This window comes from Prionailurus viverrinus, chromosome X (assembly GCF_022837055.1).
Source record: "Prionailurus viverrinus isolate Anna chromosome X, UM_Priviv_1.0, whole genome shotgun sequence".
In the NCBI taxonomy this organism is placed as follows: Eukaryota; Metazoa; Chordata; class Mammalia; order Carnivora; family Felidae; genus Prionailurus; species Prionailurus viverrinus.
Window position 1 is genome coordinate 8,180,914 of NC_062579.1, and position 26,520 is coordinate 8,207,433.

At 39.8% G+C, this 26,520-nt stretch overlaps 1 protein-coding gene across 3 annotated transcripts in view; it reads left to right on the forward strand.

Moving 5' to 3' along the window:
* The first annotated feature begins 145 nt into the window (after positions 1 to 145).
* Positions 146 to 26,520, forward strand: part of MOSPD2 (motile sperm domain containing 2) — a 54,278-nt gene continuing 27,903 nt past the window's right edge. For 2 of the 3 annotated variants that reach the window (XM_047844214.1, XM_047844215.1), the window contains exons 1-7: positions 147 to 300; positions 461 to 530; positions 16,852 to 17,007; positions 19,103 to 19,189; positions 20,402 to 20,556; positions 23,252 to 23,312; positions 25,765 to 25,803. In XM_047844214.1, coding sequence (XP_047700170.1) covers positions 292 to 300; positions 461 to 530; positions 16,852 to 17,007; positions 19,103 to 19,189; positions 20,402 to 20,556; positions 23,252 to 23,312; positions 25,765 to 25,803 — 577 coding nt within the window. In that variant the 5' untranslated portion in view covers positions 147 to 291. Of the gene's footprint in view, positions 301 to 460; positions 531 to 16,851; positions 17,008 to 19,102; positions 19,190 to 20,401; positions 20,557 to 23,251; positions 23,313 to 25,764; positions 25,804 to 26,520 lie in introns of all 3 variants that reach the window. The other variant, XM_047844213.1, reaches the window with a different exon arrangement.

The window sequence follows — 26,520 nt, forward strand, 5'->3', positions numbered from 1 at the left end:
TCCGGCGGTAGGCGGAGGCGGGTCCGCAGTGCAGGGGCTGTCTGAGGGAGCGGAGCCCGCACCAGAAGCTAATGGAAAGCCAGGCTAAGCGCCTGGTCCCGCCTCCAGACCCAAGCGGCCGCATCAGATTGGGCAGCGCGGCGACGCTTCCGCCCGCCTCCCGGTGTCACGCGACGGTCTCCACCTCCCGCCCTTCCCTCTCTACCTCCCGGCCCTCCCGGCCAGTGATGAGATATTCGGACAGGTGGGGAAGTGGCCACGGCAATCGAAATCACGTCCACGAGCGCGACCATGGCCGAGGTGAGGAGCCGACCGCACTGCTGCCGTTCCCCCCCCCCCCCAGATCCGGAAGCTTCCTCTGAAGTCCGGGGGCCGTGCCCCCAAGTGCAGGTGGGCTGGGCTGAAGGGAAGCGGGATGGTGTGCGTGGTGTCTAAGCGTCCCTTCGTGTCTCCCTTTCAGTGTCACACCCAGAATAAAGCCAAGCTCGTCTCTGAGACCCGACGGAGATTCGAAGCTGATTACGTGACAGGTGGGTACCGCGTTCTCGGTGTTGAGGCAGGTAGGCAATGAGCGTCCCCAACTTTCCGAAGGTGTTGCGTGCGTCTCTGTGGGAGGCTTTAGGGACCCTTTCGACCCTCACAGGGATGAGGCCCTGCACGTTTCCAAGGTTTTCTTCTAACATCCCATGCACGGTGGCTCCAATGGGGCAGGTGATACGCCCATTGCTTCCTGAAGGGTTAATGTAAGTTGGAAATTGGTGAGTTTCTAGCATCTCAAGTTTATGGAACTTGGAGGACACTTGCAAGGCCCACGGCACGGGTGACACCGTACAGTGCACAGTTTCTGTGCTGACCTTTCACCAGCAACAATAGAGAAAAAAACGGGGAAACTGCCGTAATGCTATTCACGTGTACTTAATTGGGGATACAAATTCCTTGGATACTTGGCCTAATTCCACTTGATACTACCCAGTATGCTACCCACGGAACAGACCCTCCAGTACTGGAACAAGTTCTCTGTCATCCCGCACTGTACCTAGCAAAGTACCTGTGAGTCCAGAATTGATTCATTGGTTGAATATTATGTGTTCATGTGGTTGAACAGATGTCCCAGATACTTGAAACTGATGGCTTAATCCTTGTACAGTCATTTTTAAAAACTTACAGGATAATGTGTTATAAACGTGGAATAAGTATTTGAATCCTGACTCTGCCACTTAATCGCTTAGTTGTCTTTTCTAAGCCCTGGTTTCCATATCTGTGAAACGTGAATAATTACGTTAGGATTAACTGAAAAAGCATATATCAAACTGTCTACCATGGGGTTAACCTATTGCAAGCTCTCAACAACTGTTTTGTCTGCATAATCACTTTGACTGCTGTGGAAGGGGTTAAGCTTCTGCATCTTGAGGGCTCAGCAGAGGTTCTCTGCAACTTTAGACTGCCCTACATTAAATGTCAGTTGATGACCTAGAATAAATAAGGAAATGTGTTCCAAATAACCTGGTCAGTAAATCTTTTTTCATCCTCCCTGTCAATTTTCTTCACATCCCAAACTTTGCACTAGAGAGTTGCAAAAGCACTCGATTCACTTTTAGCCCAGAGATCTCATGTCTAATAATATAGCTGGTTCCAGTAAAGAGATAATTCTAAAATTGCTTTCTGTAGAGATGTAATTCTTACAGTCACATGGTTTATAGTGTTTTAAGAAGTAATCCAGAACTTGACCTAATGTGCTCGTGGCTCCCCAATAGCCATGTACTCACCCAAAGGAGGAAGCAGGATATGTATGTGTGTGTGTGTGTGTGTGTATGTAGTCAGAAAAATGTAGCAATAGACAAGATCTCAAAAGTCATCTTGGTCCAACCTTCTCATTTTTAAAATGAAGAAATATCTAGAGGGATTAAGTGATTTGCTCCAAATCCTTGGTGTTAGTGGCTAGGCCTGGGCTTGTGCTCAAGTTTTCTCAATTTCACTACAGTGAAAATCTTTGGCAACACCAGCATGTCAAATTGGATCGTGTCACTCCCCAACTTGAAACCCTTCAGTACCTTCCCACTGTGTCTAGAATGAAAATCTCGGTTCTTTATGGTGGCCTACACAGTAAGGCCCTGCATGCTGTAGCTGCTGCCCCCCACATCCTAATCCGTAACTACTCTCTTCGCTTAGTACAGATTTCACCACTGCCCACAGTCAGAAACATATCACATCTTGCAATCTACTACGCATGAACACATAACCGAAGCAAAAGTTCATTCAAGAATACTTATTCTGAAAACCTACGACTCCCTGGTGCAGTGACCCACAAAATTGACATCACAACCTATGCGACCCACAGTTTGAAAAACACAACCAGCCACACTGTGTCTCTTATGTTCTTCAAACAGACTGAATCTGTGTTTATCTCGGGAGCTCTCCACTTTGTTTGGAAGGCTCTTGCCCAGATAGTGTGTATGGATGGGACCATTTTTTTTTTCTTTCCCATCTTGGTTTAAATATCTCTGAGAGACCTTTCCTGATTGTTAAATAGCCTCCCTGTCTTGTTTGTCTCCTTCACAGCTCTTACCATAACCTGTAATTATCATGTTCGTTTGTTTACTCGCTTACTGTTCATTTCGTCTGATGGAATGTGTTTGGGTCTAGGGCAACCTGTGGACGTGGAGGGCAGGGTCTGACTCACCTCAGTATACCTAACACAGTTTTCAATATATACTCAATATAGCAATGCTTAAATGTATACATGGGGAGATTAATCCAAGTCTGCATTATGAGTAGTCCGAACTGGCTCCCCACCCCCGCCAAAATCTGACAAAGAACAGCCTTCACAATACATTTCATAAAGACAAGCATTATTTCAAAGTAAAGCACTTTATAGGCAGGGTTTTGTCCTTAAATATACACACTTGGGTATGTGTGAATACACGTGACGTGTGAGTGGGGCATCTTGCACAGCTGTTGTAAATACTAATTCAATTAATTTAAATACTTGCACGGGAAAGGAAAAATAAAAATCTTTAAAGATTTTCTAAAGTTTGAGTTTCCTGAGATACTGCATCAGGTAAAGGAAAAGTAGGAAAGTGGTAAAAAGGGGTTTTTGATCTGCTTGTGTTTGCCCTTTCAGGTTTACTTTTTAGAAATTAACTCAAGTGCTTAGAGAACAGGCACTTCTATCTCTGTCTTTCATTTCACCCTATTATCATTAGCAATGTTTTCAGAAGAGACTTAAGGCTGACTTAAGCAAACAAATGTGATATTTTTCCTAAAGGAAAATATTATCTGCAAATATGTCACTTTAAGCACTGGCTGTACTCCAGAAACTCTTTTGGAGGTAGGTTCTTGGGAATTCCAAGCACATTTTTGTTTCCATGGAAATTAAGTTACCAATTATGGATAGATTTGTGGCTGGCAAAAAGAATAAAAGTCCATAATTGTTTCATGCATTACAAATGGTCCTTTTTTCTGTCATTGTTTCTGTGAGAAATTCCACGCTAAGTCTCAAATAAGAAACGTTTCCCGTTCTGTCTTCCTCCTTCTTGTGGCCAAGGCAAGAGACTACTCCCTTGTGACAGTAATTTATTTGGTTCCTCAAATACTCATTATGTGCTTATTTCTGGGAAGCAGTGTGTCAATATTAGAAAAAGAACTGAAGACAGATAGAGCCCCTTCCTGAACTTACAATCCAGTAGAGGCGTTAAAACAGGCTATTAGAGTTCAGGCAAATTGTGTCAAGAGGAATAAGGGTGCTAAAATTTCTGTAGAAGTCAAAGACAAGGAAAAGATCACATCTGGTCGGGGTGATTGGGTTAGCACAAAGTGAGAAAAAAAACTTCATAGAAAACGTGGTGTTTCTCATGAACTTTGGAAGATGGTAGAACTTGGCCCGGTAGAGAAAGTGATCCAGATGGATCAAATAGTCTGAGCTGTAGTGAGAAGGCGCAGGGCATGTTGGGGAAGCCATGGGAAGTCCGCTTTGATGAGCTTTAGTCGGGGGGCGGGGGGGGGGGGTGGTGAGCACATCCGCTAAAAACAGTGGGAATGTACCATGGAGAGCCTTGAACAAAAGCAAAGTGTGTGTACCCAAGTGAGTTTGGAGAACATTTGAAAGGTTGGTGGGTTTTCTTATTTTAGCTTTGTTTCTTGACTTCCCAAATGTGTGAGTTTATTTAAATGAATTTGGATCATACCAAAAAGTCATACCATAAGCTTACCATCCAGAGATGGCTCTGCTAACAGTAGATGCAGTTTTTTTCTGGTCTTTTTTTTCCATGCACTAAAAAAGTAGTTAAAAGGCTATTGTGTGTGTACTTTTAGGGCTTGCATTGTTTTATTGACATGATCAAATTTATTTCCCCATATGGATGAAGTAAGCATTTAATACTTAGTCCCCTAAGTAAAAGATAATTTTCTTTTATCTTCAGTACTCCCTATTTGGATATGTAGATTCTTTCCAGTTGTTAATACAGCTTTTTGTACGGTAGTTCAGGTGGCTTCCTTAAGATTCATGTCTAGAAGTAGAATTATTGGTTTCAAGAGTGTGACTGTTTTTAAGACACTTCATCTGCGTGCTAACTTTTCCTCCCCAGAAGTCACACCAAGATTTATTCCCACCACCACGTGTGAAAGTGTTAGTCTTCCCACAGCCTTCCCCATGTGTAGTGTCATCATTTCTTAACTGATGGTTATTTTAGTTTGCATCTGGTTACTAGTGAGAGTAACCTACTTTTCATATATTTACATCGATTTGTAGTTTCAATTTTTTTTTTCATCACTATGGCTTTTAAAATTGGTTTGGACTTGTTTGTTTCACTTTCACTTTTTTCATTTTTTGAATGTATTCAAAATTATCCATTCCTTTGTGGTTTCTTTCATTGCTGTTAAATAATTTTCTTTCCGATAATTTTCTAGTCCTTTAATTTTTGTTTTGTTTAGCTTATTGTTTTAAGTTTATTTTGAGAGACAGAGCGCATGCATGCACACAAGTTGGGGAGAGGTAGAACGAGAGGGAGGGAGGGAGGGAGAATCCCAAGCAGGCTCTGCACTGTCAGCCCAGAGTCTGACGCGGGGCTCTAACTCACAAACCATGAGATCATGACTTGAGCCGAAATCCAGAGTTGGATGCTTAGGCAACTGAGACACCCAGGCGCCCCTGTCTTGGCTTATTATTTTTTATAATTTGAAATCTCTTTTAAGTACAGATTGTATAAATCATGAATAGAGTAAACACCTATACACTTACCACTCAGCCAAAGAAACAGAACTTCCTGTGTACCCCCAGCCCTGCCACTCAGGGGCGGCTGCTTGTCCTGCATTTGCTGTTATTCATTCTCTTGCTTTTCATTAGCTTTACCACCTGTGACGTATTCCACATCAGCCCTTTATTAAGTTTACCTGTTTTTAAACTCTAGAAGATGAATGTATTTCTCCATGACTCGCTTCTCTAACTCACGAGTCATCCGTATTATCAAACGTAAGTGTGCTTGAGTCCTTTTTATACCCGTGTAATAGTGCATGGAATGAAAATACCAGTTGATGGATTTGGGGTTGTGTCTAAGTTTTGCTACTATGTGCAGTGCTGCTCCAAACATTCTTTTTTAAAAAAAATGTTTTAATGGTTATTTTTGAGAGAGAGAGAGAGAGAGACACACACACACACAGAGTGCAAGCAGGGGAGGGGTAGAGAGAGAGGGAGACACAGAATCCGAAGCAGGCCCCAGGCTCCAAGCTGTCAGCACAGAGCCCGACGCGGGGCTCCAACTCACGAACCTCGAGATCATGGCCTGAAGTCGGACGCTTAACCAACTGAGCCACGCAGGCAGCCCAAAGAGTCTTAAAGATCTCTGATGCCTAGACTTTCTCTAAGGCATCAGTTCTCAGAGTTGGCCCAGGAACTGTAGTTCCTGGAGAGCATTTCAAGGAGCTTGAGAATTCAAAACTACTTTTACAATAACACCAAAACATCATTTTCCTTTCTCACTGTCCTTCTCTCACAAGCATACAGTGGCATTTTCCAGAGGTCACATGGCATGTGATGATGTCATTGCTCTGACAGCTGATAGAACATGTGCTTTTGTGTTGTCATGTGTAAAACTTTCAGTTCTAATACTTAATGGAGTAATTACGCGTATAATCCACATAAATTAAAAAGCTCTTTAGAGCCCTCAGTTATTTTCAAGAGTATTAAAGGGGTCCTGAGACCGTGAAGTTTGAGAACTTTCTGCTCTAGGGTTTGTGCCCAACAGCAAAATGTGTGGGTCATAGATGAGGCACCTGTTCAACTTTATTCGGTAATGCTGAACAGTTTCCCAAAGTGATTGCGCCGGTTTTCATTTAAACCAGCAGTTTGTGAATGCCCTTGTTTTTCCCCACTCTACAATTTGGTGTGTGTTTGTTGTTAATTGCTGCCCATCTGATTAGGGTGTAGGGATAGCTCATTGTGGTTTTAATTGCCTTGCTTTGAGTACCAGTGAGATTGAGCATTTCTTCCTATCTTTATGGGCCATTTGGTTTCTGCTTCTGTGAAAATCACTTCTTCAGGCTCTTCTTGGCCCTTTGTTCCTCCATGTAAATTATAGAATCAGCCTATCATGTTTCTGTAAAAAAACACAAACAAACCCACAACTGACATTGGCATTTTGAATGAAATTGTGTTAAATCAGAAGACCAGTTCTGGGAGACTTGACCTCATCATGATTGGGTCTTCCTATCTAAGAACGTGGTATATCTCTGCTAAACACTTCCTTGTTGAAAGATTTATAATTTTCTCCATAGAAGTTAAGTCACTTTTGTTAAATTTATTCCCAGATACTTTACATGTTATGTGTTTGTGGTTGTTTAAATGGTATTTCTTAAGAATTTTCTAAATGATTGTTTCTGGTTAGCAGAAAGTACATTTGACTTTTTTACATTGATATTGAATTCAAAAACCATGGGGCGCCTGGGTGGCTCGGTCGGTTAAGCGTCCGACTTCGGCTCAGGTCATGATCTCACGGTCCGTGAGTTCGAGCCCTGCGTCAGGCTCTGTGCTGACAGCTCAGAGCCTGGAGCCTGTTTCAGATTCTGTGTTTCCCTCTCTCTCTGCCCCTCCCCTGTTCATGCTCTGTCTCTCTCTGTCTCAAAAATAAATAAACGTTAAAAAAAATTAAAAAAAAAAACCTTACCAGCTCTCACTAATTTCAATAAGTTATCTCTAGATTAGTTTCGAATTTCTTGGGGTGGGTGGGTGAGAAAGAGAGGGAGAGAGAATCTTTGTATCTGCAATACCCCAGCTCCATTTCGAGCTAGCATATGGTGGGAGACCACAGATTAATTAGTCCTCATAACTAATGAGTTATGTATTAACCTCCAAGAGTGGAGGCCTTTAAAAGGTAGGCAGATAGACACTTGAAGTTTCTTAAATTTTGTTCCACGTTTATAACATTCTCAAGGTTAACATTTTAACGTTGTCATGATCAGAATAAGAGGAAAAGATTTTAAGAGTTTGTCAATTTTTGTCCTTGTTTTCCATATCTAAAAATACCAAGCCCCTGTCATGGAGAATATAAGGTTGTAACTTTGCAGGGAGACTTGAGCGGTAAATGGGTGATGGGGTAGGGAATTGATAGACCAGCTGATTTGTGAATCTTTATTCTCAGTAATAACTTTGATCAGTGCTTGGCAAATATTTTTTTTTAACTCATCTCTTTAAGTTGTTGATACCTTCTCTTCTTCATATATGTTCATCCCAAATGTTTAGTGAGATTATGCACCTTTAGAGATTATGACTAGTACATTGTCATTCCTAACATGTCACTTGTATTTAGTCAACTATTTGAAAAGCTTGCATGCAAAGAGGGGTCTGTTTACCAAATCTGTGTCCTCTGGGTGGTGGAGTGCATGAATGATTTTTCATCGCTGAAAATTTTAATCTCTCATTCGAGTTTGGTTTGATTAGATCTCAAGGAGATGGAGTAGAGCTCACAGAAATTATAATTTTTTCCCCCTTGCAGTTGTTCATCCAGGAAAGGGAGGACAAAAATTTGCTACATTTCAATCCAAACTGTTTTCAGCAGAATTTGTGTTGACCTTTGAGATTTGGCATGTATGTATAGAACGTGTTTGACATTAGTTACTTTATATATATAATATATATATAGTTAGTTATATATAATATATATATACTTTATATATATAATATGTATATATAATTAGTTACTTTATATATATATAATATATATATTATTTACTATATATATAGTAGTAGGGCCATGACTTGCAGAAGATTTTCTTTTCCCATTATACTGCTATATATTCACTGACATAGGACATTCATAGATAGTTTTTAAGTTATTGTACAGGCAATTTATACCCACATCATTGGAGGAAAAAAAATCAGAACTGTGTAAGAGAAAATAAAAGACATGAGAAACCCCATATACATTTAATAGGACTTCCAGAAGGAAAAAGAGACCGTGCTGTTGGAAGGTAAAATAGTTGACAGTTTGCCAGAGTTTAAAAAAGACATTAAATCCTCCGGTGTGGGGCACCTGGGTGGCTTAGTCGGTTAAGCATCCGACTCTTGATTTCGGCTCAGGTCACGATCTCACGGTTTGTGGGTTCAAGCCCCACATTGGGCTCCACGCTGACAGTGTGGAGCCTGCTTGGGACTCTCTCTTTCTCTCCATCTCTCTCTCTCTCTCTTTCTCTCTCTCTCTCTCTCTGCCTCTCTCAAAAAACTTAAAACAACAATAAATCCTCAGGTTAAAAAAGCATAATAAGATCTGAGCATCATGAAGGAAAAAGAAATTATTCCCTAGGCATATCATAGTGAAACTGTCAAAACACCACAAAGAAAAAAAATCAGACAACCAGAAAGAAGTGACAGATTGTCTGCAAAGGAACAGAAATCAGACTGCTATTTGATTTCTCCTCAGCAGCAGTTAATGCCAGGTAACAGTGAAATAATTTCCTGAAAATGCTAAGGGAGGTAACTGCCCATTTAGAATATTTAGTCAAAGGTGAGGGTAAATTCTTTTAGGATATGCAAAGAATGACAGTCCATCTCTAATAAAAAATTACTAGACTACTTCATGAATAAGAATATAGAACCCAGAAAGAGGCAGAAAGATCCAGAAACAACGAAAAGCAAAGAAGTAAATCCGTAAAGAAAAAAAAACTAAATGTTAATAGTAAAAAAATTTTTAACAGTATTAGCAGGTGTAGGGAGGTTGGAAGGACTTGAATTATTTAGAAGGAAGGTAGAGATAATTAACTGTAGATTTTGTCAATAAAATGTGAATATTTCAAATAAGGGTAACCACTGAGCTCCAGAAATAAATATTTAATTTCCAAGCTATGGAGGGATGAAAAGGTGAATCTCTCCAGCGGGAAGTGTGAAAGGAGAAAAACAGCGTAGGAACTAGAAAAGAGAGTAAGACAGCAAAATAACCCCAACTTTATCACCTTACCATAAATGTAAACCAATTTATACTTATTAACAGAGCAGATTTTTACAATCTTAATTGCATTCTACTTACAAAACACTAAATTTATTAAATTTATTAAAATTAATGCAGAAAACTTGAAAATAAGGAGATGGAAAAAAGTGTCCAAAACAAATACTAACCAAAAGTGATACTGTGTTGGCTGCACTTTTGTTAGATGAAATATTTAGAATGAAAAACATCAGTACATTTCAAAAGGGATTCTACTGTTGATAAATGGAACCCTGAAAAGGTATTGCATTTAGGAATTAACAACATAAAATAGTGTCTCACCATATAGCCTTCAAATACATAAAGCGAACGCTCCCAGAATTATGAGAGAAATTCAAGAAATCCACAAACATGTTGAATGGTTTTAACAAACCTTTCACAAATACACAGAACAAGCAGGCACGAAGGCCTTAAGATGTTAGATTTTATGAAAAATGTTTTTTTTGTTGTGTTAAGCAAACTCTACCCCCAACCTGGGGCTGAAACTCATGACCCAGAGATCAAGAGTCACATGCTCTACTGACTGAGCCAGCTGGGCTCCCCAAGACTTTAGACTTTCATTTAACACAACGAGCAAAGTTGATCATAGATACATACATGTATATGTGTGTGTATAAATGTATAGTCTCTCCTGGCCAATAGAGAATATATATACTTTAGAAAATATAGGGGCACCTGGGTGGCTCAGTCGGTAAGCACCCAACTTCGGCTCAGGTCATGATCTCACAATTTGGGGGTTTGAGCTCCACGTCAGGCTCTGTGCTGACAGCTCAGAGTCTAGAGCCTGCTTCAGATTCTGTGTCCCCCTCTCTCTGTCCCTTCCTCCCTTGTGCTCTCTTTTTCAAAAATAAATACATAAACTTAAAAAAAAGAAAATATATTTGTTCTCTTGCAGCTTTTGCAAACATTCACCACATATTAGGTCATAAAGGAAGTCTCAGAAATTCCAAAGCAGCTAGATCACACGCACCGTGTTTTTATGCCATTAGGCAACTATGTTAGAAGCCACAAATCCCGGGTTTCAGCCCCCAAAAAAACACAAGAGAAAAAGAAAAAAAGTCAAACAGGTACTCAAAAATCATATGTTAGGAAACGAAAATAACATACCTTTAAATAACCCACGGGTTAACAACTTCCCAGTAATGTGTGTAATTCTTACCTCTGCTAAATAACCATTGGTTAAAGAAGATATCACAATGGAAATTATTAAATAGTTAAAGCTGAGCAGAATATCTGTGGTCTTACATTCATTCATTAGAAAACAAGGCCCCCATAAAAATCAGCAATAGATTCAATTCAAGGAGCTACAAAATGAACATGAATAAATTTACAGAGAAAGTAGAAGGAAAGCAATAGGAGCAGATATTCATGGTATAGGAAAGAAGATAGTAGAATAAACTTCAGCTGGGTTTTTTTAATGTCTGTTTGTTTATTTTGAGAGAGAGAGGGAGAGAGAGAAAATCCCAAGCAGGCTCCATGCTGACAGTGCAGAGCCCCATGCGTGGCTGAAACCCACGAACCTGGAGATCATGACCTGAGCCAAAACCAAGAGTCAGACCCACTGAGCCACCTAGGTGCCCTAAGCTGTTTTTTTGAAAGGACTGGTGAAACAGACAAACCTAGGATGACTGATTAATAGAAAGGGATGAATGCAAAGACTTACACTGGGAGCAAACAGCAGACAATTATAGATGTGGTGGAGAGTTTTTTAAAAATCCTGAGAGAATACAATCACCAGCCTTATCATAGTAAGTTATAAAACTTAGAGTAAGTGCAAAGCTTTCTGGAGAAAAGAAAAATGACCTCAAATTGTCTCAATTAGAAGTAAAAAACATAAATAGATCAGTGAGTATTCAAGAAGTTGAGTTGGGAGCCATAGATTTCTACCACTGTCCCCATCACAGAGATACACACGTACACATGAGGCCCAAGCAGTTTTGCTGGTCCCAGGAATGCAAAGATGATTCACGATCAGAAAATGCAGCAGAGGAATTTACCACATTAAAAAAATGCTTTCCAATAAAATTTTTGACTAGGTACAGTTCACCAATAAAAATCACATAAAAAGGTAAACATTGTGGAGCACCTGGGTGGCTCAGTCGGTTAAGCATCTGAGTCTTGATTTTGGCTCAGGTCATGATCTCAAGTTTTGTGAGTTTGAACCCTGCTTTGGGCTCCATGCTGACAGTGAGGAGCCTATTTGGGATTCCCTCTCTCTCTCTCTCTCTCTCTCTCTCTCTCTCTCTCTCTGCCCCTCCCATGTGCTCTCTCTCAAAATAAAAAAAAAGGTAAACATCAGACATCTTTCACCTCATGTGCCTCATCAGTCCCTTCCCTTTTCCCTTGATCTAACTGAATTTGTTTTCTCTTTTTTCCATACTTATTTGAGCAAATACAAATATGTATGCATTAACAAAATGAGGGAAACTGTTTATTTCAATAAAGATAGAAACCACACTGGCTATAATTCAACTTTATATAAAGCAGGCAAAACTTTTAGCAAAGGAAAACTTTCTGTAAGTGTATCTTCTAAAAACCTACAGCAAATGTTATGTTTAATTGTGAAACTTGAAAATACTTCCTGTAAAGTCAAGGGCAAGACAGTGATCTTCACTATTATTTCTAAAATTCTAGAGTATATAAAATAACCTAGTTATCAGTATGGCAAGGAAAATAAGAGGTATGAAGTTTGCTTTTCTTGTTATTATTGGCTCAAGGTAGCAACACAGAAACCTCTAAATCTAATAGAAGACATTTGCAACATTTTTTCTTTTTTTGAGAAAATTATAAAATATTACTAAACATCAAAAGAAGACCTGAATAAATAAACGAAGGTATATCTCATCTAAGATAGAAAGCTCCTCCCCTCTCTACAACAGACCAAAGTTTTTTCTATAGGCCTCCAGCTGAGGATGGTTTTTGTATTTTTAAAGGGTTGCTGGGGAAAAAAAAAGCAGCAACAGCAGCCATCTGTGGCCTTGAAAGTCTAAGGTATTTGGATATTTACCATCTAGTCCTTTACCAAAAGCTTGCCCTCACCTGTAATAGACTGGTGGTTCTTGAAATGTTGGTCTCTGGACCAGCAGTGTCCGCATCCTGTATGAACTTGGTACAAATATGGAGTCTTGGTTCCCACCCATGAATTAGGCACTCTGGGAGTGGGGTCCAATAATTCCTTTTTAAACAAGCCCCCCTGGTGATCCTGACTGGTGCTGAAGTTTGAGAATTACTGGTGTAGGCCAGTGGCTTAATCCCTTTTTTAAGAGATCACCTGCTTCTCAGTCTCTCACCACATAGCTTCATAGGAAAGCAGAGATTTAGGGTAGGTTGCGGCCTACTAACAGAGGATGGCCTTAAGGGAATATTTTGTTATTTCAGCTTGATGGCTCCCATTGTTGACATTAACGCAGTCCAGCCAGTAGAAATGGTCCAGCTAATACAGATGCCATTCCAGGGCCCTACCAGGACTTTCAAGTTGGTCAGTGCTCCAAGTCCTGGAGAAATAAGAGGTTCTAAATTACTATAATGTTTCACAGCTATGTATTTGCTGCTTTTGAACATCATTATGCTGTCCAGTTCATCACTGTTCTCTAGTTTTCATTATCAGAATACTTTTGTATTTTTTCCAACCTTTATCTAAACTGCAGGCACATTTATAATCACTACAGTATACTTCTAAGATTTTCTCAACTGACTAATAGGTCAGTGAGAATTTAGTCTTCTATTCATGGGTATAATTCTACCTTACATTAATCACAATTCATTTATATATTATTTAAACTTTGGGGGATGTTCTTGATCTTCATAGGACGATGGGTAGACAGACCTCATCTCTGTTTCACCGAGAAGAAAATCAGGCCTAGAGCGGCTGGCTCGGTCCCTCTACGTAGTTTTAGTAGCATGGGTCTTCAGACTCCATCACTCTGCCCTGTATACTGAATCTGGCGAGACGTTTTTTCATGTTTTTTAACTTTTAAAACACAGTTTTAGAGGTGCCCGGGTGGCTCCGTCAGTTAAGCGCCTGACTCTTTGATTTCGGTTCAGGTCATGATCTCGTGGTTCATGAGATTGAGCCCCTGTGTCAGGCTCTGCCCTGATAGTGCGGCGCCTGCTTGGGATTCTCTCTCTCCCTCTCTCTCTCTGCTTCTCCCTTGCTCGAGTGTGTGTACTTTCTCTCTCTCTCTCTCTCTCTCTCTCTCTCTCTCTCTCTCTCAAATAAATAAATAAATAGAACCCACCACCCAAGATTAATGTTGGTTTGCGATGAAAGTTTTCAGTGGTTCACAGAAAGATGAAAGGTATTATGGGAATACATATGTATACGTACATGTATGTATATAAAACTAATCTCTTCTTCCTCTTTATGTTTTAATTATCAAGAGGTAAAAGTCTCTCAAAACAGTGTCCTGAGTAGGTGGGGGGCAGACATGTGCGTACACAAATATGTGTTTTGGGAGCTGTAGTTTCCTTTTGAGTGTACATCTTTAGTTTATTCCTGTAATGTCTCTTTTTGCCAGAGGACTAGTTTTCTGAAAACTACCTCACACTTGCAGGTTCAGTTGCCCGGGTGCAGTATTTGAAAGCAGCAAATTATGTTGTCATCAACACACTTATTACACGTGGCCTTGCAGTCCCAGGCCAGGTTTTCCTTCCCTTGAATGCCCAGGTTACTCTCTTTTTCTCTCTCATTCTCTCTCTCCTCCCTTCTTGCCTCAGTCCTCCTCTCTGTCCTCTTCTGGCTGGACTTTTTTTCCACGTCTCTCCCTCCCACCACCACCACGGGACCCCCTCCCCAATCTTTTCCTTCTGCATCTTTTCCTTGCTCTCTCTTGTCTGCGTCTGTCTAGGGGTAAATACTGAACAAGCATTTCACAAGCAAATACATGTTCTGATAATAAGTCATTTTAACATAGAGATTTCTAACTTCAGAGACCTGCATCCCTAAAAGCTATTCAAAAGCAGTCCGTTTTAAATTTCGTAGTAACAGGCACTGTCTCTTTTATGGTATCCCTAGTGGTAATAGCAACAGTGGTAGTAATAATGATAATAACAATAATGTTTTATACTTCTTATTATGGCTAATATTTTTTTATTTTTTTTAATGTTTTATCTATTTTTGAGAGAGAGACAGAGAGAGAGGCAGAGTATGAGCAAGGGAGGGGCAGAGAAAGAGGGAGAGACAGAATCCGAAGCAGGCTCCAGGCTCTGAGCTGTCAACACACAGTTCGACACTGGGCTCGAACTCGTGAACTGCGAGATCATGACCTGAGCCGAAGTCAGACGCTTAACAGACTGAGCCACACAGGCGCCCCGCGGCTAATATTTATTGAGTTTTTACCGCTTGCCACATTGTTCTAGGTAAGTGGTTCTAAGTTTAGTCTTTGGACCCTTGGGGATGCCTACGACTCTGCAGGAACCTGTGAGGTCACAACTGTTTTTATAACAATACTGAGAAGCCATGTGTCTTTATCACTTTGTTGACATTTGAGCTGATTACACAGAAGCAGTGATGGGCAAAAGTGCTGGCTCCTCAGTGCCCATCAAGACGAGGGGTCATTGGAGTCTTCATTGTGGGTGCTCGCAATTTAAAAAAAAAAGCAGAAGCCAATTTTGTTTTAGAAAGTCCCTGATGAAGCGGTCAACTTTATTAAGGCTTGGCCCCTCAGTACATGTCCTTTTCACGTTCTGTGTGACAAAATTGGGCCGCACACACTAACCACTCCTACGCGTTCGAGTTGCCACCTGAATTAGTCACATTTTTCATGGCGAGTAAACTGTAGTTATTCAGACTTGGGTATTTGGCAGAAATATTCTTGGAAATGAAGAAGTCAGCCTGTCATTTCAGGGAAAACACTGTATTGGTTGAGTGGAGAGGGCTGTCCAGTGGCCGGACTGGATGGTGCTTCTTCAGGGGACACCTGCTCGCAGGGGCCTCTTGAGGCTAAACCATGTAAATTCTCATATCCGGCTCATGTTTATAAATCAGAACTAAAGAAAATTTGTACTTTGAATACTGACAAATCTTTGAGTAGCAGAGCTAAAAAGCATTTTCCAAAGTTTACCTACTACAGAACCGGTCATTGTATAGATTAGAAAAATAGAGTCCAGATATTGAAAACCACCTCCAAGGTGACACTGTACAAGTGCATGGCTTATGGTCTAATCTTGCATTTTATAGTGCTTTAAGCTCCCAAGTACTTTCTCGTATACCTTTTCATCTGATCTTCACACAACCTTGTGATCGTCTAAAGCAGTTTAAAGATAAGGAAATTGAGACTCAAGGAAGAGTCTTTGAATGCACTTTGTATTTTCCTGCCCTTTCGGCTGTTATCTCTGATGACTTGAAATAAGGCAGAGCAAATAGCGAGGAGAGAGAATCTATAAAACTTAGAGTCTAACCAGATGCAAAAAAAAAAAAAAATGGAGATGAAGGAGCCAGGGAATTTTCTGAAGTTCTCACTTGGGCCCCTGGGAGGGTACCATTAGCTGAGATAATAAAAATAGAGAAGGAACAGATTCGCTCAACAAATGTTTCCTGGAGGCCTTTTCATTGGCACCAGTGTAGTCTGCTTTGGAGGACTCCTAAAATGGATAGATGGTGCTGCTACACACAGTCCCTGTGTGGGAAGATACAGCATGTATGCCAGTAACTCTGATCGGAACGAAAACATGCTAAGTGCCTTTAAAAAAAAAAGCCCAGTTTAAGTCCTGTAGCTGTTCCCAGGAGGGAAGGAATTACTTCTGGGCTCAGGGAAATTTTTGTGGAAGAGGAAGCATTTGAAAGAAGTCTTGCAGAATGGCAGAACCTGGATGTGCATAGGTGGTTGTGAGGAGACACGGGTCAGTTACAGAAAAATGGACCAAAATGTGGAAGATACCATAGCACATGTGCAGGTGGATGATGGGAAATTACTGGAAACAGTTACTCCAGTCAATGATGGGAAACGTTGACTGCTGCACACGTGGTCGGTTTTCCATTTTGTATTTCATTTTTTCAACAAGCATTGCCAAACAAATGTCTTCTTAAGCACAATTTTTTTCTTTACATAAAAAACTTCATCTTTTCATTGACTAGGGTAAGGATTTCAAGTTCAGGTAACATAATTAAACAGAAAAAATATTTGACTGTGGTCTTATTTTTTAATTCTACTGTGGCACATTTAAAGTAAACTTGCCATCCTTGGATAACTTTATTCTCCTCTCAATTACAAATGCCATCAATCCTTTAAACTGCATTTTCATCTGAACTGCACCCTTAAAGTAGCTATCTTCTGGAGCTTAGCGTTGTCTTGTACATCTTTCTTCTCCTTTGGCATTAGCGTTTGGTATTCCTCAGTGCAGAATTTATCTGACTTGGCCATTTATTATTGTTTTCCCTTAGATAAGTCAGATAAATATGATCCACGTGATGTTGAAAGGCTACAACAAGATGATAACTGGGTTGAAAGTTACTTACTTTGGAGGCATAATAATGTCGATGAAACACTGAAGATGCTTGATGAGAGTTTTCAGTGGAGGAAAGAAATGTCTGTCAACGGTAAGCCGTTCAATTTAACCTCAACAATATACTGTGCCCTGCATAAGTGTTAGTTTTACATTTATCAAATAGTGTATTTGCAGATATTTTTGGCAATCATCAAAAACACCAAAATAGAGTGTTTTATGACAACCCACTGACACTTTGACGGGGAGCATCTTATGAATGTCTTAAAAGCAGTATCATTCATAGGGAAATGAGATCACTGGAGAGCAAAATTACATTCAGATTCTTTGACCCCGAACAGAGTTAATCTGCGCTTATTTAGTTGGGTACCATTGAACAATAGCAAGACAGCAGCTTCACTACTAGGCCTAGAGGTAAGGAGATACTGTTTTCCTAGTTTGGGTTTTTTTGTTTTTTTGTTTTTCATTATTGCCTGATTGTCTTTCTCTGTCCCTGAGTTCCTTGTGCTAATAGGTGCTCCCTGTTGCATTACTAAATGATTGGGGGATCCCTAAAACAGGCTTATCCCCAAGGATGCCTAAAGCAGCCTTTGCTTAACTTCTTGATTTCAAGACCCAATTCTAGATGGACATTTTTCCCCAAAAAATGGGTTTTAAATCCTGGAAGGGGTTTTTAAATAGTCTTCCAAGTAGATGAAGCAACCTTCACAGGAAAATTACCCATGATGTCTGTCCTAAAAATTTAACACAAAGATTATGGCATAACCACTGCGGTTTTTTAAAAAAATTTTTTTTAATGTTTGTTTATTTTTGAGACAGAGACAGAGCATGAACGGGGCAGGGTCAGAGAGAAAGGGAGACACAGAATCCGAAGCAGGCTTCAGGCTCTGAGCTGTCAGCACAGAGGCTGGCGTGGGGCTCGAACTCACGGACCGTGAGATCATGACCTGAGCTGAAGTCGGACGCTTAACCGACTGAGCCACCCAGGTGCCCCCATAACTACTGGTTTTGATGAGGTACTGAGAAGGATTTCCTGACCTTGAGAGTAACAAACTCTGGAGTGAGTGAGTCTGGAAAGTTAAGACAAAAAAAGTCAACAAATAAATCCAGAGCAGATACTCTCCCCAGTCTTCATACTTGTAGAAAGAATCCAGGAGGCAGAGGGTGGTATTTAAGAGATAGTTTTATTGGAAATGTAAAAACTGTAGGTCATTTCAATGAACAGTGATGCATTTAAAATTCAGGCAAAGAAATAGAAATTATTTAAGTTCAGAATAAACTTTTAAACTCAACATTAGTTTTTTCTTATATAGAACTGCTAGTTTCCAGTGGCAAATAGCAGAGATAAGGTAAATGGTACAGAAAAAAGGTAACGAATCTTGGAAAGTTCTCAGGGCGAATGAAACAAAAGCCTTGGCATTTGCTGCCTTGCTGTGTTGGTTCTTACCCTCATTACAGACTGGGCAGACCTTGTTTTGTTTGTCCTGCTAAAGGATCTAGCTTTTTTTTTTTTTTTGAAGTATTTTCCACTCACCCTAAGATTATAAAATGTGTTAGACTCTACTTGATATCAAACTTTACAGAAAAATAATTTACTAGAGAAGCCATAGTGATTTTTTAAATCAATTCTGAGACTATAATGTGGATATTTACTAGCATGTTATCTTGAAATTGTCCCAATAGTGATAGTATTTGTTGAAAGTTATTATATGAAACAACCAAAACATGGAAATGTGCCCATATAATAATGGCTGATGTGTCAAGGGAAATGGATTTTTCCCCATTTCTCTCATCCATGTCTTTAGTTGGTTTGTTTAGTTAGTAAGGAACAAAATTTTTTATTGCCAGAGATTCTTTCCAGATGTCTGAATAAGCTTGTCTGTTTTTTTTTGTATCAGACCTACTATATAACATTAACCTTTACGTTATAAGTTTTTTTTTAAGTTTATTTATTTTGAGAGAGAATGAGCAGGGGAGGGTCAGAGAGAGAGGGACAGAGGATCTGAAGTGGGCTCTGAGCTGACAGCACAGAGCCCCATGTGGAGCTCCAACCCACGAACCGTGAGATCATGACCTGAGCTGAAGTCAGACGCTTAACCGACTGAGCCACCCAGGCGCCCCTACATTGTAAGTTTTCTTTTTAAAACGCTCCTAAGTTAAAGTTACTCATCAGGTTTATCCTTTTTTAGACCTCACTGAATCTTCCATTCCCAGATGGTTATTGGAAATAGGTGGTATTTATCTGCACGGTTATGACAAAGAAGGCAACAAGTTGTGTAAGTATATTGAATTGACGTACTGGCTTGTCAAGATTTTGAGATGCATTTATGTCAGCTGAATTAATAACAGGCAGAACCTTCTCCGTATGCACCACACATCAAGTTCCTTACAATTGGGGATCATTAGGGCCGTGTTGACACAGCGTCAGACACTTCATTGTGTGGTCTGTTGGCATTATGATAAAGCGGTAAAGGCAAATTTCAAGTTGCTAAGGGTTGCTGAATGGACTTTTCAAGGCCCCGCCCCCACCTTCTCCCCTTAGCTTCTTGTGAAATCTGCTATAGCAGGAGGAGCGGTAAGGACCACCCCTGCTGTCCTGGTGACCCCCCTGTTACCCCTCTCCCTCCCCCCCCCCCCGCCCCGACCCTAAATCCAGCTTGGTTGGTGCCAAGGCTGGGACTTGGCAAGAACATCAGAGCCGCACCCTGAGCACTTGGCTTGCTTGCCCTCTATGCGGCATGCGGTCTGGTCCAGTTTTAACAGTACTCTAGCATTTCCCTCCTTTCGCTGGCAGTCCTTCCTTCCCTGTCTTCATTCCTCATTCCTGTCATTCCGCTGTCCTTTCCACATGCGTCTCGTACTTCATTCCTTGCTTGGCGTCTTTTACTTTACAACAATACAGTCCCCTTGGGTGATCTCAAGTACCTTGCCTCTCCAGGAGGAGTGGTGACCCCACACCGTCCCCGGGCCCCAGCTACCTTAGCATTTCGTTGGGAGCCCTTTCAGCCCAGCCCTTGTCTCCTTAGCGCCTCTTCCCAGCACTTGCCGCAGCCTGTCCCAGCCACAGTGCTCTGAGTGGTTTGCGGCTCCCAGCCCTGACTGGACTCCGGCCTCTGTCTAAGCTGTTGCTCCGCATGGAAGGTCTTTTCTAGTGCTCCAGAGAACCACTGGCTTGCTTTTTGGTTAAGCAAGGTGAAGAGTACTTTTAGGTTATTACCAAATATTGTTTGTTGTATTTTCTCTTCCCCTTTACTTACTAGGGAAGTTTGTTTATTTCCTACGAGGGGAGAATAGTTTACATCTCTGCTCCTCCCTAAGGTTCCCAAGTGCACGCTATTTCCCATTGAAAAGAAGGAAGCGATGTTTTTAACGTGAGAAAGAAAATTTATTGTAAATGAAGAAAAATGTCAAGGGATAGGAATGATATATGCATAAAATAATATAATGACAAATAATTTTCTTATTTTTATCCCGTGTTCTGTTAAAAGTCTGGATCAGGGTGAAGTATCACATAAAAGACCATAAAACCACACTGGACAAAAAGAAGCTTATCGCATTCTGGTTGGAACGTTATGCTAAAAGAGAAAATGGGAAACCTGTAACAGTGATGTTTGACCTGTCAGAAACTGGAATAAATAGCATAGTAAGCATTTCTTTAATTCCAAAGCCTTATTTATCATTATGTTCTCCCTGCCACTCCTCCCAACCAGACATCGCTGCAAGTTTGAGCTAACCAAGTTATGTTTGGGATTTATTTTTTGCCTTCTGTATTGTGAGTGAAGTCAGACATGAAATAGGATTTGTGGTGAAATAAATTTGCTTCAGTGTTTGGCACTGAAACTGTGTACTTCCTAGGAATGCTCCTCGTCTGATACACACAATGTCAAGGTAGGACGTCGAGGCTGGCAGGGTCATGAGCAGAAGTGGTAACAGTGAACTCTTCTGTCAGAATTAATATCCTGCGGCACATAACCCTGTGCCTGGCACAGAGTAATAAACTCAAATAGGGAGTGAAGTAAGGTACGCTGTCTTTAATACCATCAGATTCATACGATGCTTGGCAGTTGTGAGGTGCTCACCTGACTTTTGCACATACAGCAATTGGTCACCTTGTTGGGGTTTTTGTTTGATTTGGTTAGCTTTGGAAACCCGTTTTCTTCAGGGGATTTTGCCAAGCTTAAAAAATAAGTAAAACCCACCAGTCTTTAATTGGGGTCCTTGCGTGACCTCAGCGGTAACTACGAACCCTTCAGCGGTGATGGGGCTACTTTGGCACATTTATCATAGCTGTTGTTGTCTCTTACGTTCAAACCTTAGCTCCTTCTGGTAGCGGTGAAGGAGCATCCACACACCTCCCTGGGGCGACATTGAAACCTTTTCGAAAATCCACTTGGCAAAGTATGTTAAGAACCTTAAAGTATACATATTTGTACTCATTGCCTGGTGGTTAACTTCTGGAAATCTATTTTTTTTTAATTTTTTTTCGAAGTTTATTTTTGAGAGAGAGACAGAGTGTGAGCTGGGGAGGGGCAGAGAGAGAGGGAGACAGAATCGAAAGCAGGCTCCGTGCTGTCAGCGAAGATCCTGATGCAGGGCTTGAACTCATGAATCATGAGATCATGATCTGAGCTGTCAGCACAGAGCCCAACACAGGGCCCAGTCTCACAAATCGTGAGATTATGACCTGAGCTGAAGTCAAGAGACAGACGCTTAACCAACTGAGGCGCCCAGGTGTCCCTTAATTTAGATATTTTTATATATGACTTCCTCATGATTCACAAAGGATTTAAGTTGGCTTATAAACATGTATGCAGAATTACAAGGCAAAAAAAGCTAAAAGTTATTTGTTAGAGTTGGGCCACTAATCGGGCTTCAGTCTTTCGGTGGCCTGCCTGAAAGAAATGGAATCATTTAAAATTATTCAGTGGCCACACTTTAAAACCAGTGTCTTAGGAGAAGTGTATTCATTCCTGATACTTGAACTAGAAAGAAAAGTATTTCTTGGATCCCCAAAGGGAGGACATTTTACAAGATAATAAACAGTCCTTGAAGACATCCTCACAGAATGCAGAGCACCAGGTTTCATGGAGCTTTTTAATGTAGCACCCACTAATATACTTCACCAGTGGCATCCCATCAAATCCACTTGAATTAGCAGTAACTTGGGATTTTATACGCAAGGCTATCCATTTAAAAGATGAAAGCAAGAATGTTAGATAAAGACTTATGGCAGAGTCTCTGGGGGCCACAGATCATATACAGGTAACCAAATTTTTATATAACTCGTTATTTCGAGATATTTCTTTGACTCTTAAATACAAATTATTTACCTCGGTGCACAATGGATATAATGACTAGTTATAAAGTTACCATTATATACTAGGGTTTATTCCATAATGAATACTGAAGATAGTTAAAGGTGCTTACTTTTCAGTTTGCTGAAGTTAAAGATACTCTAACTCACATGCTAGGAATGACTTTATAGACTCATCTATGGGACAGCTCACCTTTCAGTAACTGATGGATTTAAATTTGCACAGTTATCTTTCATTCTACAGCCCTTCTAAAATGGCCAGTCAGGATTAGTAAATCAGCTTGCGGCCAGGGAATGACATGGAATGAAACGATCCATGTGAATAGTAACCCTCATAACCAAATTTCATGTTGGATGTGTTCGGTGCAGGAGAAGCAACAGACAGTTATGTTCATAAAGTTTTCCAGGGATTGGAGTCCATGAACAACACTCGAATGTAAACTAAAAAATTCTGCCTCTGGGTCTCTAAATAAGAGGAAAGAAGTTAGCAGCGAAGTACATACAGCACACCAGCATGATCAGATTAGCTGTTGTGTAAGAGAGTGAGAAAACGTATTTTACTAAAGCTATTACAAGGTGTAGAAATTAGGTGTAAAAAGCAAATACACCAGAATCGATAGGTTATATGTATTATCATTGCAAGTAGTAAAGTTGTAAACGGTATGCTCGTTTCAGTAATTCTTTAACTGTTTAACAGATTTTTAGAATTTCTCTGTAGGGATTGCTTTCGATCTGCTTTATAATGCCATGTTACCTTAGCCTGCATATCTCACTAGTTGGAAATAACATGAATGATCTTTAAGTGTCTGAATTCTTTCACTCGATATTAGGACTGATTATTATAAGTAGCTTAATGACTTAAAACCTTAACCTCTGAGAATATATTTATATATGAGCTTATTTTTTACACAATTTAATAATTGTCTCATTTGTATTTAATAGTTTATCACCTTTGGAAGTGTGCAATTTAAAGCTCCATAATGTGGATAGTCTTAAAGCTTTAAATGTATAATCTGTGTTTTAGGACATGGACTTTGTGCGCTTTATCATCAACTGCTTTAAGGTTTATTACCCTAAATACCTCTGTAAGTAACTTACTCCTTTATAAAAATATAATGTATAGAAACTATAGACAGTGACTGAGATTGCTTTATGTTACTATAGACTTTAATACCTGAAGTTTTATATTCTGATGAAGAACTTAAATGTGTGCATAGAAGTTTAAGTGCGTATCCTAGTAGATATAAAGGAAATTTTTCATAATCATTGCCCTTTACAGTTTTAAGAATTTAAATTCGAAACTGTATATATGGCATCCTGTAACACACACATACATGGGGACATAAAACATACCTTTATTTCCAAGATTTCCCATTTTTATTCATCTTTCAATGAAAAACTCATTTAAAATGATATTTATTATATGGAACTTCTTACATGCAAGAAACAGATAAACAATACTGATAAATAAAGTATATGTGTGATAAGCAGTACTCATGCATAAAGTACACTGTATTACTAATTGCTGTTTAAAAACTATCATTAAGAAAACAGTAGACTACATTTGAATTTAGAATTTGTTTTTGTGATTCTTGCATTAATTACCTGAATGAAGAACACGTAAATCTTAGGTACCCATTTTGATTCATTGATTTCTTGGATTTATATGGTGGTTTGCCTCTGGAGAAATGAAGACACTATCCCACATAAATAGTCATATCTATGTATTTTTTAAATGTTTACTTATTTATTTTGAGAGAGAGGGCACGTGTGCATGTGAGAGCAGGGAAGGGGGAGAGATAGAGAAGGAGAGTGAGAATCCCAAGCAGGCTCCTCGCTGTCAGCACAGAGCCAGACGTAGGGCTCAAACTCACCAACCATGAGGTCATGACCTGAGCCAAAACCAAGAGTCTGATGCTTCTAACTGAGCCACCCAGGCGCCCCAACAGTCATATATTTGAATTCCAGTGGGCTCAAAGTAAAAAACGCAGGAGAGAGACAACAAGGATATCAGAAAATGGAAACTCACAGGTCTGCCTGGGCACACCCCTGGCAGATACCATAATTAGGGCCTTTGGGGACTCATGACTTAGGTGATACAAAAGCATAAAACCCCTAAATCATCTTACTTTGATGTGCTTTCCTATTATTAATGTGAAGTAAGGAACAGACAAAAAGCATGATGGAGTTCGAGGATCACTGCCACTCCTACCCCTATGCTCTCATGTCTTCAGAGAGGGTCCTCATGAACCTTTTTAGGTAAAGAGACTATTTGGTCTGGGAAACCTGGAGGATCTGCCATTCCTTCTGAATTCTTCCTGGATCCACCACGTACCCTGATTCATTTTACTGAGCAGTGCCAATCAGTGGTCAATAGGGCGTCACTACCCCATATGATTAGTTTGTTCCTCTTATGTAAAACATGAAAATAAAATATCCACTTGTTTATTGAAATATCTAAGTTTGTGAAGAGCCATTTATCAATAGTATAAATACCATTATTACCTTATAAAACACATCTAAGATTCTTTTGAGAAAACTATTAATGAATTCATGGGCCTATATAAAGATGAATTGAAACACTTCATTCCAATTAAGTAGAGGTAATGCATGTATTCTACCTACATAATGTAATTTTGCAGACATTAAATTTTATAGAATCTTAAATTGGTTATGCTTCAAAATCTGTCATGAAATACAACCATTATTTCTTAAAATCTTAAGTCCAGATCTTTTTAGGCATATCACAGATGAAGACTGAGGTTATTAAGCTCCAGGGTACCTCTTTGAAGATACCTTGTTTCTTACATGTACTTTACTTGTCCTACATTAATATAACCATTTTAGGAGCTTCTCTGCTCAGAGAGGAATGAAATTACATTTTGATTCATTTGGAATAGAATGAATTAGGTATCAAGAATTCCCTTTGTGATTTCTGGTTCTTGTAATTGTTAATAGGGCCGGTTAGGTCTTCTAAATATGCAAATAATACTTCTGTATACTTTGGGAATTATTGGCTTCCTGGGGCTCATAATATGAAGAAAAGTATAAGTAATTTGCCTTTCTTAAAACATAATGATGCATTAAAATTGGGGTGAGGGGAAAACGTGTAAGTGGTTTTACAATGTAATCTCTAGAAAATTATCAGAACCAATAAATTACATTGAGGTCATTCTTAAAGTTCACTGTACATCGGCACTAATATGACATACCACATCCAAAGACTCCGCTTACCCACTTATTTATTTTGTACCTTTCTGCAAACATTAAAAGCCACAAATGAACAAAAGAACAGACTGTTTGCCAAAGGACAATGATAGTGCATTGTTGATTTCCCAAAAGCCACCCTGAGCGGGCCCCTCATCAGTGAGAAGTTAATTTGGTTTGAGCACCACTCACACGTCACCGATTCAGAACTGAGTCAACCAGCTCAGTGTTTAGTTACATTTAGATCACCAGCTTTTTCTAGGCCAGGTATAAGTGATAATACTATAGTGATACTAAATCACATTCATTGATTTTTTTTTTGTCTTTAAGCAAAAATGGTGATCTTTGATATGCCTTGGATAATGAATGGTGAGTATATTATTTATACTTTGCTAAAACGAAATGTCTGATTTCCTTTTTCCCAATGTAGCCATATTTCTGTGGTTGTTTAAAAAAAATTTACGTTGTGCTTGTTGTATGCTCTTTAAGAGGCTGGAGCTGGAACATTCAAAGACGATTCCTAAGCAAACTCAGTTAACATTCTAGCCCCAGGCTCTGGGGATACACATTAGTCTTCTCTAAAAACAGCATCAAGATGTTCAACCATTCAGGTGAAACTAGAGCCAGGAGCCTCAGTTTGTCACACACGGATGGGGTATGTCACAGAACATAGGCCTTCGCTAGGTTTTCCCATGGGTTTCGGGCATTGAGGAAGAAGGTGGGATGAATCTGAAATGCACTCCAAATTGCTATAGTCACTTAATAAGACAGTCATGATACATTTTGTGGTGAAAAAAAAAATTGTTAAAGCATTGAAAAACATTCTTTACCAACTCTAATGTGATTATATAATACTGTTATAAACATCAGGGTGCATATATCCCTTTGAGTTAGCGTTTTTGTATTCTTTGGTAAATAGTGGTGTGATTTCTGGATCATAGGGTAGTTCCATTTTTTTCTTTTTTTTTCACGTGTATTTATTTTTGAGAGAGAGCAGGAGCAGGGGAGGGGCAGAGAGAGAGGGAGACACAGAATCCAAAGAAAGCTCCAGGCTCTGAGCTGTCAGCACAGAGCCCGTCGCAGGGC